The sequence below is a fragment of the Cyprinodon variegatus genome, unplaced genomic scaffold, assembly GCF_000732505.1.
Source record: "Cyprinodon variegatus isolate N-32 unplaced genomic scaffold, C_variegatus-1.0 Scaffold324, whole genome shotgun sequence".
NCBI classification, from domain to species: domain Eukaryota; kingdom Metazoa; phylum Chordata; class Actinopteri; order Cyprinodontiformes; family Cyprinodontidae; genus Cyprinodon; species Cyprinodon variegatus.
Genome location: NW_015150777.1, coordinates 746671 through 758936, shown reverse-complemented (window position 1 = coordinate 758936; position 12266 = coordinate 746671). Strand labels below are relative to the sequence as shown.

General features: G+C 37.8%; 1 protein-coding gene across 2 annotated transcripts in view; it reads right to left on the bottom strand.

Annotated features, from left to right (window-relative positions):
* LOC107091095 (aggrecan core protein-like) overlaps positions 1-12266 on the bottom strand; it is a 26170-nt gene that overhangs the window by 11646 nt on the left and 2258 nt on the right. For both annotated transcript variants that reach the window (XM_015384841.1, XM_015384842.1), the window contains exons 2-13: positions 8903-8997; positions 8704-8795; positions 7618-7909; positions 5132-5306; positions 4740-4867; positions 4369-4662; positions 2271-2570; positions 1096-1270; positions 890-1017; positions 504-797; positions 324-413; positions 54-224 (exon numbers count right to left, since the gene is read on the bottom strand). In XM_015384841.1, the coding sequence (XP_015240327.1) occupies positions 54-224; positions 324-413; positions 504-797; positions 890-1017; positions 1096-1270; positions 2271-2570; positions 4369-4662; positions 4740-4867; positions 5132-5306; positions 7618-7909; positions 8704-8795; positions 8903-8990 (2227 nt within the window). In that variant the 5' untranslated portion in view covers positions 8991-8997. The remainder of the gene's footprint in view (positions 1-53; positions 225-323; positions 414-503; positions 798-889; positions 1018-1095; positions 1271-2270; positions 2571-4368; positions 4663-4739; positions 4868-5131; positions 5307-7617; positions 7910-8703; positions 8796-8902; positions 8998-12266) is intronic.

Genomic DNA, 12266 nt, shown 5'->3' with positions numbered 1-12266 from the left:
TCCAGAACCAGTCTGATCTCCAGAGGTAACCTGGTCTCCAGAACCAGAAATACCTCCAGAGGTAACCTGGTCTCCAGAACCAGGCAGATCTCCAGAGGTAACCTGGTCTTTAGAGATATGCTTTTCTCCAGACTGTCCTCCTTCATGGCCTGAATCAAAGTCTCCTGAACCAGAGCCAGAACCAGAAATTTCCACAGGGATGGGAGGAACAATAGAGGAAAAATCTAAAAAAAGAAATAGAAAAAAAAAACTGAAATAAACACTTTAAGGGTGATGGGTAAAAAGAAAAAGAAAAGAAAAAGGAACCTATTATTTGGATTTACCGGGCCTTGATGAGTCTCTAACTGACGTCACATTAGGTAGAGTTTTCTGGATCTCTACTGCAGTTTGATTTGCTCCAGGCAGAAAGTCAGCTGCAAATAATAAACCAGTAAGAAGAAAAAATGAATCTCCCACTTTAAAAATATCGAAGATATTCAGAATGAGAGTGAACAGTGATTTACCTCTCAAACAATATGCATCAAATCTGGCATGTGGTTCGGGATAGTATGTCTGGTTTGGCTTTGAGTAGTAAGTGTGGACCCCTACTCTTCCCCCTCCACATCCAGGGCGGGGGCTGTTGATAGGATAGCGAACACTGTGATCTAGTAGCCAGCCTGCACGACACTTGTCCAAACCGTTTTTCCATGCTGCATAAAGCTCAGCAGTTGAGGCCAGCACTGCGCTTTGGTTTTCGCAAGCAGAAATAGCCTCATCGTAGGTGAAACCCTCAGCAGAACCCACATGGAAAACCTCTCCTTTGCAGCAGGGCAAAAAAAAAAACTGTTGGTTATATACTGTAGTGTGTTGGGATTGAAAAGTAGTTGGTAGGGCTTTCATCAAGAATCACCTTTGTTCCCCTCAGTGTAGCAGTAAACATCATATCTCTCATCTGCTGGTCTACGGCCATATGTCCGAACTCCAGGAGAATCTTGAAGGTCTCCAGCACACTTTTCTTGAGTAAACGCAATGGGATATCTATGAAGGAACATAGTTCTCGTTAAGTGGCTGAAAATAATTAAATTTAGTATATCAAAAACCCCTCTTTATGTTTACCTCACAGTCTGGTCCAGAAGCCAACCTGCTTCACATTGATGATATCCAGCCTCATAAGCTTCCTGTAGCTGCTGTGGTGTTGCTATTAAGCCTCCAACACCTTGGCAAGCTAACTGGGCCTCGACGAATGTGAAGGCATAACTCCCAGTAGGTGAGCGATGATGAAAGACAACACCTAAGGTTTATAAGAGGACAGTTATTAGGGAGATAGCATATAGTTGACTTTATTTCAGAATCTGAAGCACGACACTTAAAATAAAAATGAAGCAGTTAACGAAACTAACTTTATTAATAAGATTGTGTCTTACTATTATCAATAAATATTTCATAAATGCGAAGAACATAAACAAAAGAAAAAACAAAGCAATGTTTTATCATTTTTAGGAAGTTTGGGTATAGTTGATAATTAAATATCTGCCAACACAGCTTCACATGTCTCTGTTCTGCATGCTTAGCATGTTTTCATACTGTCATTACGGCTGATTGTTGCTGATGACCCGCTTTCAGTGTGTTGGCCGATCAGTAGAGCCGAGCTTCTAGATGTGAAATTAAAAACACTTCCGACTTTAGCCAGCCGTCCAATGGGCCGCCAACTCGCCATGCTCAAAAGTCTTCTGCTTTACATAATCTCTACAACCGGTGTTCTGTCTAGTAGCAGGGATGGTCAGAGCCATTGCTCCACAGCTGCTCCTTCTCTCCGTACTATGGCTCTAGTCACACTGTGAATGGGCTCAAAAGCATAAACAATGTTATTCAAATACTTCAGTCTCCTTTCAGCCTCATCTTCCTTCATACCCAATTTCTTAGGTGTTTTTTGGTTGTGAGGTATTGAGGTATTATCAGTGTATTCAACTGCTGGCGAAGGCATCAACCAACCCTGTGACATCACCGCTTGGAGTACTGCAACATGGCAGTAACCTTGCCAAAAAATTATCTTTTATACTTATAAATTTCACAGTTTCACTAATTAAGAGTAAGACACAATATAATGAATTAAGTTAGTTTGAAAAAGTGTTTCATTTCCAGTTTAAGTTTACTCCACTTTTTTACAACATCTCTATATTATCTTTGACATTTAAGGAGCTCTTGAAATAGTTTAGAAAAGTTTCTAAAGTTCTTGTAGTTTCTTGGACCTTAAGAGATTATGGTTTTATTTCTGGATTTATCATCCTGACCTGATGAAGAGTTGACAGAGGGATTGCTGGGCTCTCTGGCGACAGCTGGCTGGTTGGTGACAGCCTTAATCAGGTCAAAGGAGATCTCTGTGACATTTGTTAGCTGAGGAGTTGGCAGCTTGGTGGGGCTTTCACTGTAGGTGGAGTTCAGATCAAACGGTTCCAGAGTTACGACCTCCCCAACCGCTTCGGTCTCTGTGGTCGTCTTACCCAAAAGCACCTCTGGATTTTTTGTCTCTGTGGTTACAATCAGAACATCGTTTCCCCCTTCTATGCCTGAACCCTCATCATCTGGGGATTCTGAAAAAAAAAAAAAACAGGGTAAAAGAAACAGTAACCAAAGAGGAGAAAAAAAAAAACAGAGATTATCTTAGAACTTTAAAATAATCCCTGAATTCAATAACAGAATCACATGAAATATATATTGACAGAAAGTAATTAAGCACCAAATAGTAAACAAACAGCAAGTGGTACAAAGAAAGTGTTTTATGTTTATCTATTATTATATATCTTTACGGTATATTCATTAGAGGTCATGAGTTAATAGCACTAAAACCAGAGGCATAGTTGTTATTAGATTATACCAGATGGATGCCAGGGACCTGTCTTGGTCTTGATCACTGCCAGAGACTGTTTGTTTTGAAATTAGAACAGCTCAGCTCAAATAGTTTTAAAATTATGTCAAAGTCTCAGAGACAACCTTCAGCACTGAAACAACAGCTCTGAAAGTGCTTGTTTTACCCATGTTTGGTAAATCAGCACATTGGTTTCCATCTCAGCCAGTGATGCCTGTGCATAAATGTTGCTGGAACCTTCACTTCCTGAATTTATCTCTGTGAGAAACAGTTGCTCTCAGACACAAACATTTATAAACCTCAAACCAAGCAGGGAAACCAAATGTCTTTAAATAGTCTAACTGTAAAGGAAGTGTAATTAGGGGAGACTGGGAACGGGTGTAACACTTTCTTCTATTTTAAACAACTACACGATTAGGCCTACACCAACCATATGTTTATATATTAAATTTGCATCTGTCTGCTATGAAAGTGTATTGTGTTCACCCTAGAAAAAAAGAAAATTGGTCTGTTTTTCTGTAAACAAAAACATTCTGGTTGTCGGAATTAACAAGATAACTTTTTATTAAAAAAATAAAAAAATTTCTGTTTTTCTGAATTAATGAGATAAACCTTGAGAGGGAGGGGCAACCGTGCCATGAGCTGCGCCCAGCACTTGTATTTTCGCAAAGTTGACAAGCACTTTTTATATTGCTCATGATAGCCAGCCACAGCTGCATACCACATTACAAATAAGAATCACTATGACTGACTTTTTTGCAGCATGATTTTGTATGATTTGTTAGTTTAACACAAAATAATTTCAAGACGTCTTTAATACATTGCCATGGAATAAAAAATATTCATTTAATAATTACAAATAACATAAAGAAAATAAAATGAGCTAGTCATCTTTTTATTTATGATAAAGGCAGTTCAACTTATACAGAAATGTTTACAATAACAAAGATGAACATTGCCAAGTTTTAATTTACTGTATTGAATTTACAGCGTTTTTGTTTTACTTATATTATTTGATAGAGGTTCCTTTTTTTTGTGTGAAATGTTTAGCTTTGAGCTCAACTTTATTTGGCAGAACCCCTCTTTAGCAGATGTGGTTCTACATTAGTTTTTTTTTATTATTATTATTACTCACAGTTGCTTGATTCCAGCACAGAGGTGCAACTGTTCGAAGGCTGCGGGTAGAGCAATGTATTAGGAAGTACAGCATTAGTGTTTAACAGCATCCAGTCCTTATATTAGTCCATATATTGGACTTGTTCTAGTCAAAACTTTTACCAAAAGGTACAATCGCATCTCCGACAGAAACTGTTGAGTCTAAGTGTTAAACCAGAGAACTAGTTTAAAAATAACCTTAAACAATTAGAAAGCTATTATAAATGTTTTATGTATATTTCCACACAAACAGCCTCTTATTGAGAACATTTCTTGCCTATAAGTTGACAACTGAAAGGCCAGTTCTTGCATTTCCCTCTAGGATAATTTCAATAGCTTCATGTTGGAAGAGTCTTGGCGTACTGTACCAGTGTAACAGAAGGCATCATAGCGGGAGTTAGGATGTGGATATCCTGTCTGGTTTGTGTGTAGATGAACAGTTCGGACCCCCAGTAGACCCCCTCCACACTGCGGTCGCCGAATGTTGATGGGGTAGCGGACGCTCCCATCTGCCAGCCAGCCAGCGTTGCAGACATCCATACCCCCCTGCCATGCAAGGTACAGCTGACCTGTGGTGGCTAGCTGAGCTCCCTGGTGTGAGCACGCAAACTCAGCCTCAGAACATGTAAACTTCTCAGCAGAAGTTGTGTGGAAAACTCTGCCTGTTCCAAACAAGAAAGTTTAGTTTGAAAATAAGTTGAAAAACCCAAAGATACTGCAGTAAACCTTAATAAGGTACCTGTCATCCTATCTGCGAAGCAGTAAGCATCATATGTCTCATTGAGGTCTCTTACTCCATAGGTCCTGACACCAGGAAGCTCTTCTTTGTCCCCATAGCAGTTCATACGGGGTTCATGAATAGGATACCTTTGGTTAAACAAAAAGTATTTTTAGCATCAAAGTTAGAATCTTAAAAAATATATCTTTAGATATCATTTCTCTGCTCACAGAAGTTATAACTATTAAACATAATGAAGTATTTTATATTTAAAAAATATAATCGATCAGATCCAAACTAGATCCAAATTTATTATACTGTTAAATCTGGTAGAGCAGATGTAAGAATGTATCAGAAATTCTCAAATTAAAATGAAACACCAACTATTGATGCTCATAATTTAACTAACTCACCTCACTGTTTGATCAGACAACCAGCCAGCATCACACTGGTGGAAGCCATCATCAAATGCTGCTTGAAGTTGCTCAGGAGAAGCAATGACTGCACTGTTCATGGCACATGCTACCTTTGCTTGCTCAAAGGTCAAAGCGTAGCGGCCCATTACAGCCCGGTAGTGGAACACAATACCTAAACAGATTAAGGCAAGGCAAATTTTATTTGTACAAGCAATGCAATTGCATGCATGCAATTTTTATATGCAATGAAACTTTAAGCAAATTTAAAGTAATTACATTAAATTTTACACATTCAGTAAAAACAACGAAGCATGAAGTCATGATTTGCAAGAGTCATAATCCAGCTCTTCATGGATTCTGTTCCAGACCTGAGGAACATAGAAATTAAAACCTGCCTCCTTTGCTTAGTTGTGGAACTGGAAAGACCTAACCCCCCTTAACACAGACCAAGTTCCACGTCTGCTCCATCATCTGTCTCAAATAGCACCATGTAACAATAAACACTGGAAGTGTGTAGGACCCTTTTATGCATCCGGGCAGCCCGTCCTCTCATTATGAAATGAACCAAATCCATTATCTCTCCTTATCTGACTTTCTGTTTGGGCTTTAAAAATATATATGTTTTGCCAAGTCATTCATCAAAACTAGACTTGGTCCCTATTTCTTATTAACAAGGAGGAGGGAATGCCACAGCAACGGTGTTGGGTATTGGTATTGGTTAGAACACAGTCTTTATAGAACCACTATGTTATATCATTCAATACTTAAGCGCAGATATTATAGACACTCTGAAACGATAGTGTCATGTTTATGGTATACAATGTTGAATGTTCTTTCATTTGAACAAGAAATATCATACATACTGAATAAAGATGATCCAAGAATAGAATCTTAAGGAAGGTCCTATGACATTTTGGGACGTGTTTTGTTAGACTTATAAATGATAGAGGACAAACAATCCCTGCTCAGACAATGGTATCATATCTGTCTTTACAGAGTGCGATAAAGAAGGGCCTTTATAAGCATGGCCATTCAGATCTAGTCTTAAAGATCATTCTGTGCTAATGTGTTGTTACCATATTGATGACAAAATTGTACTTTTGGAAGGATTGTTGGAATTTCTTCCAACTCAGACTGCTTGAGTTTATTGTAAGAGGAGTTTAACTTGTAAGTCAGTGATCATGAAGGATTGCTGCAGTCTTTCACAGTTTGGATCAATGGCTCCCAGTTCTAGTATCTTTTCTAGTTCTAAAAAAAACTTTCAGTTTTGGTCGATTTTAGCTTCCCCCACAGGAAAAAAGCTGTATTGTTTTGTCTTAAGGAAAACAGCATTTCCCATGAGGAACAGCGCGCTGTGTTAAAGGGGTCATTTAATGCAAAGCCGAGTTTACATTGTCATAGATGAATAACGATAGTTCAGTGGGTGAAATAGACATACAGAGAAGTTCAAACCCCATCGACACCTCCTTTCTATGCAAATCTCCCAATTCTAAACTTCCACCATAAAACAGGCGAATCCAAACAAAGCACCAAATTGATGTAAACTCGGAGGTGGTGCTTTATATGGTTCTGGGGAGGCGGGTTATGAAGGGCCGCTGACTGCACTGGACCTCAGCAGAGTGCCATAAGCCGCCCGTGCTCGGCCGGAGGAGGGGGGCTGGGGGCCGGTAATGCAGGATGGGGTAAGCATGGGGCTGCCGGTGTCCAGACTACCGTCACCGGGTCGGGTTCAGTCACTCCATCCCCCGATGGCTCCCTGTCCCCGTCCGGCTGGGTTGCAGTGTGGTTCGACTACTTGCTACACTGTAGTCGACCAAAATCCTGGACAATTTTGAAATTCCCCCTGGAAATTTTTTTAGTTATGAAAAGTAGGACATGCCTGGGAAAAAGAGGACATCTGGTCACCCTACCATATCAACAATTTGATGTTTCAGTGAGTGAGTGCTTGTTGCTATGATGCGTCTTTGCTCAGCAGCTTCGCTAGTTGTAAACCAACCAATCAGTGCACAGCTCATCTAAATATTCATGAGTATACCATTAAAGGAAGAAAACCTGTGTTTTCATTCTAGGGCTTTTAACCAGGCTTGCATGAGGGCTCATAGAACAGTAGATATACCATTTTCAGCCCATCCAATGTTACACACCCTTCGATTGAACTACATTTCTGTTTCCTGTTTCTGTGTGAAAGATGAAAAGCTACAAGTTAATAAATCCAACCGTGGTGAAACAATGTCATATGACGATGTTAAAAATAAGAAAAGTAACTTTGGTTTTGTGCCATTTAAATCAGAATGTTAAAGTAAAGAAGCAGGTAACAGTGGGAGGGAAATCTACCACAAAGACAAGGGTTGGAAAATACTGAGGGTAAGGAAGGAAATCCAGCCATAACTCGTCTAATTTCTATAAGAGGTGTTATGATTGATTAGAGAAAAGCATAAGTGTAAAGCAAAGTAAAATGAAACTTTGAATTTTAAAATAAGTACCTTGAACATGGACATCGACAGTGTCGTAGTTATCCTCAATGTGCTTCTGAACTTCACAGCGATACACCCCAGTGTCACTGGAATGCAGCTCAGAAATCTCGATACTGGCATCTGTTGGGTATTGGGGATAGCTCTGTAGTTGAACTCTGTCCACATAATCTTCACCGATGCGGACTCGTCCCTCCAAAGCCACCAGGATGGTCGAAACCTTTTCTTTAGTGACATGGCTCCAAACAATGCGATAGGATAGGGGATCAAAGGGCGGAGCACCAGGGTCTTCTATAGTGTGATCCTATCAATTAATACATTTTAGCTTACTTGATATGACAAAAGAAAATCAAAGATAATTAACAGTCCAAATATTTATTTATGATCAGGATGCACAAGCAGCACATTCTCAAAGTAAACCAATGAATCATTTTGTTGTTGTAAAACTTGTGCAAAATCTCAAGAATGATCACAAGGGATGTAAAGTTTCTCGAGAGAGTTATTGTTCTGCCCTGGGTGTTGTCCACGAGGGGTAGTGTTCAGTAACCCTCAAACTGAGAAGCCAAAGAGGAATCCTGGTGAGACACTCAAACCAACTTAACTAACTCCCGTCAAACACCGAGACCACTTTATTTACAAAAGCAGAGATAAGATGCTGAGGTTCCCAAACCCGACAGCTTTCATTCCATGACTGAGCCTTGAGATAATATCCAAGTCCAACAGAAACATAAGTGGAGACTCCCTGGTGGACTAAATCCAGCAGTAAGAGAAAGCTTAACTTTGTGGCGAAAGGACAGTTCCGGTTTTTCCTTTGGTCAAACAAGGAATAAATTATCCTTGAAAGAATCTCTTCCCATACTAAAAGCAACTCTCATTTGGAAATCAAACACCAATCAATAGCCTTAGTAACCCTACATGCGTAAAGGTCTGACCTAATGGTCTGATACTAGAACAAAGTCATACTAATTTAAATGAAGAATATGCATTATGTCACAACATACTTACCCTATACTATTCTAGTTGGCTCTACAAAAGATATAAATGAAAAGAATAATACAATTTAGAGCTAAAAAAATTCCTAATGTTAGAAAAGTTTACCTCAAAGTAACACGGCAGCAACAGAGTGTCTCCCAGTAGAGGGCGCTGTTTCCCCTGCAGAGGAATGGTCACACTCAGGACTTCCTCTGGATCTATGCAAGATTCACAAAAGGTCACAGTTTTAACTTGAAAATGTTTCTGTATAAAGCTGATATAAAAAGTAAAAATGTTCAGAATTCAAAAACTCTACATCTCTTACCCATAATGGAGTATTGTTCAAAAAGATTTTCAAATGCTGCAGAAGTGATGCATATACATAAAGACAGGAGCACAGTCCACTTTAACATATTTTACCTAAAATTAGAGGGGAAAGCATGAAATAGTATTATTGATGATAATAATAATAATAATAATAATAATAATAATAATAATAATAATAATAATAATAATAATAATAATAATAATAATAATCTCCAACTGTTTGCTTCTTTTCAACTCAAATTTAATCTTAAAATCCTGATATTAGCTTAATGGTCCCCTTTAACTTTTTTTTTTTTTTATTTACTCTAGCCCTATAATTCCTATTAGACCCTTAAAATAAGCAACCCAACTGCCTTTAGTTGCCCCCAAAATGAGGTGTAAACATGGAGGGGATCAGGCTTTAATTTGTGGTGCTAACAATACCCTTTTCATGAGTGAAAACAATTGCGGAGCTGTGGTTATTTTTTTTAAACACCTCGTCAGGAGAAGGTTGAGGCATCTGGTGAACTCTGTGACAGTTCATTAGCAGCCGGGTTGTGTTTAGCCCACTCCACACTGTGCTCTTTTAAAACCTTTGCAGGGATGTTTCACTCCCAGAGGGCTGTGGGGCCCACAGGAGCTGATCTGTCCCCAAACCCGAGGAAAGCGTTACGGCTGCTGTGACGACACCCGAGTATGTGTAAACAGCAGGGTGTGTACTCCACAACCCGCCCTTTTCAATCATGTCCCAACACTACTCACATTCAAGCAGGAGCCCAAAAAGACTGTAAGACGTGATGGAAAGAAACCGGCCAGACTTTGATCCTTCTTTTAAGTGACACGTCTTTCCTATTAGGGAGCCGGATTTGGGATGAAGTATTTATTTACTATAATTAGTCATTTTAGTTGTAGTGGCCCAGTGCCTTTCAATATAACAACCAAAAAAGAAAAAAATATGGGGGTTGTTGCACATTCTTCTGTCATTCTAATATTTAAACAAATCATACTTTTCTTTTGCCAATATTAAAGCCTGTTTTAGTCAAGCGTTTACTTTATGAGAAGAGTTAAAAGCTGTATTTTTTTACAGGTTTTGTGTATTTTTTTTTTTCTTGCAGTTCTGTCACAGATACAGTAGAAAATAATCAAAGTTCAATAACTCCTTAAAAACACACCAGACATTAACAATTAAAATCGCTTCCCATGATTTATTTCCTGTTCTCACTGCACACGCTCACATATCCAAATCCCACCTTCCTTAGTAAAGAAACCAAAGATAAGAACAAATATAAAGAGTAATTGGAGTTTTCCTCTCCATTGTCCTGAAATGCTCATCCAGGAGGATTAATCATGACAAGTCAACAACTCAATGAAACCAGCTTGATTAAGATAGAAAACTTTTTTGAACAATTAAAATGATAAATCAAGCCTGTAAGTAAGACTGAGTGAAATAGACTTTATTAGTCTGGCACTGAAATAAATGAAACAAATGTTTTACTTTGCAGTTCTAGGACATATTGCACCATAGAAACTGGTGCACCATGTTGGTAAACCAATCATATCCTGAGCAGCTTTAACCAACCTTCAGAAAGCTGCACTGTAAACAGTTGAAAAAAAATAAAATGATGTGAAATAGTAATATTTTTAACTGCGGGTTGGTAGTGGGCCTTTAGTTGTTTTACAGACAGATACCTTTCATCGAAGTCTCTAATGAATTTCCCTTCATTTTTGTGAGTTTACTAAATTAAAATATTTTAAGTTATCAAGGATTTTTTATATAAAACTTTTAAGCACCTTTTAATATGAGTATAAATACCAAGATGATTAGAGCTGTCTGTGTCCTGAAGCTTTTTTGGCTGAAGTTTCTGCCATGCTTGATAGATCATTAAATGGCATCTTGTACTGTAAAAACCAAAGAAAACTGAGACGGAAAAAAAACCTAGTAGTAAATTGTTTTAGAAGCATTAAATGCTCCTACATAGAAGGTTTTTTTGAAAGTTTGACAAACTGAATAGGAGGTAAAAAGTGGACAGTTTTGTTATTTTTCACCTATTTTAAGGCAGCTGGTCATGTTGTGTTAAAAAAAGGTGAAATGAACCATTTGGGGCAAAACCTGCCAAAAGGCTGCACTCCATTGTTGCCATTAGTGATTTGTTATGCGAAAAAAAAAAAAACAAAAAACAAAAAACAAAAGAAAACCTCACTTCTTACTTTCCACAATACATCCTGTCTAGTTCTGTTGAAAATCGAAACTCATGCAAGAAGATTATTGTGAACCACTTGAAAAGCTTTAAATCCTGAAAGTAAGATTTAGCTCAAGCACATTAAGATTCACTCACCTGCTGTTCATGGCTACCATTAACTGTAGCAGTTCTGGTTCACCTGAAATACAAGGTGTCCTAAAATAATCTCTCAGATTTGACCCCATTTGGGTCAATAAGTAATTTCTGCCTAAACTAAAGTGATATTTTTAACACAAACCTACACCAACAAAATAACACAATATTCCCTGTAAAGCATGATAGTGCAATGATATGCACTGAGGTTATTTTTTCCAGAAGTATTTGGAGATTTTTTTATGGATGAAAACATGCATGGTTCAAATTATTAGTTTCTACTCAGAACCTTAAAATGCATGTTAGAAAGCAAATACGAATATGGATTTTGGGTTCTCACTATCTCACTATCTCACTCCAGGTCAACCAGACAATGGCCTCACAAAAAGGAATGTAAAGTCTGGAGTAACAGGGCCAGCTCAAAGCTACATTTGTAGAAACCTGAAGAAAGCTTTGGAGAAGACATAGTCTGAGAGATTTGGGGTGTTTTGACAAAGTACAGTATTAGCTGAAATGTGTGCAAACACCCAAGTAACTTTAACTTGTTCCTTTGGATTGTATTTTCCACATTAACCCTTTATAGGGCAAGTTTGAATTTTTTATCACTTGCACACTCTCCATCATTCAGCAAGATTTAGAAATACAAGATTTATATCCAGTTATTCTACAAAGATATAACTGTGGGGCAATACATGTCCTTTTGGCATATGACCAATTGGATGAGACCTCTGGGGATATGCTTCTTACTGTAAATTGAATTGAAAACAGTTGAGTCAAGTTAAAAGAAAAAGCTAAAAAGCTATGTTAAAAATGTAAAATGCTAAGTAAAAAAGTTAAAATACTTAAGATAAAAAGTTCATAACCTAAGTAAAAAAGGTAGTAAATGTAAGTGCCTGTGTCAGAATTAAAGTCCTAAGCATAGGTAACAAGTACAAATATTTTGTTACTTTACGTAAGTAGAAATTTCGGCTATCTATACTTTACTGGAGTAATTATCAAAATTAATTAGTAATTATAAAAACTTTTCATGTAAAAAAAAAAAAAAAAAAA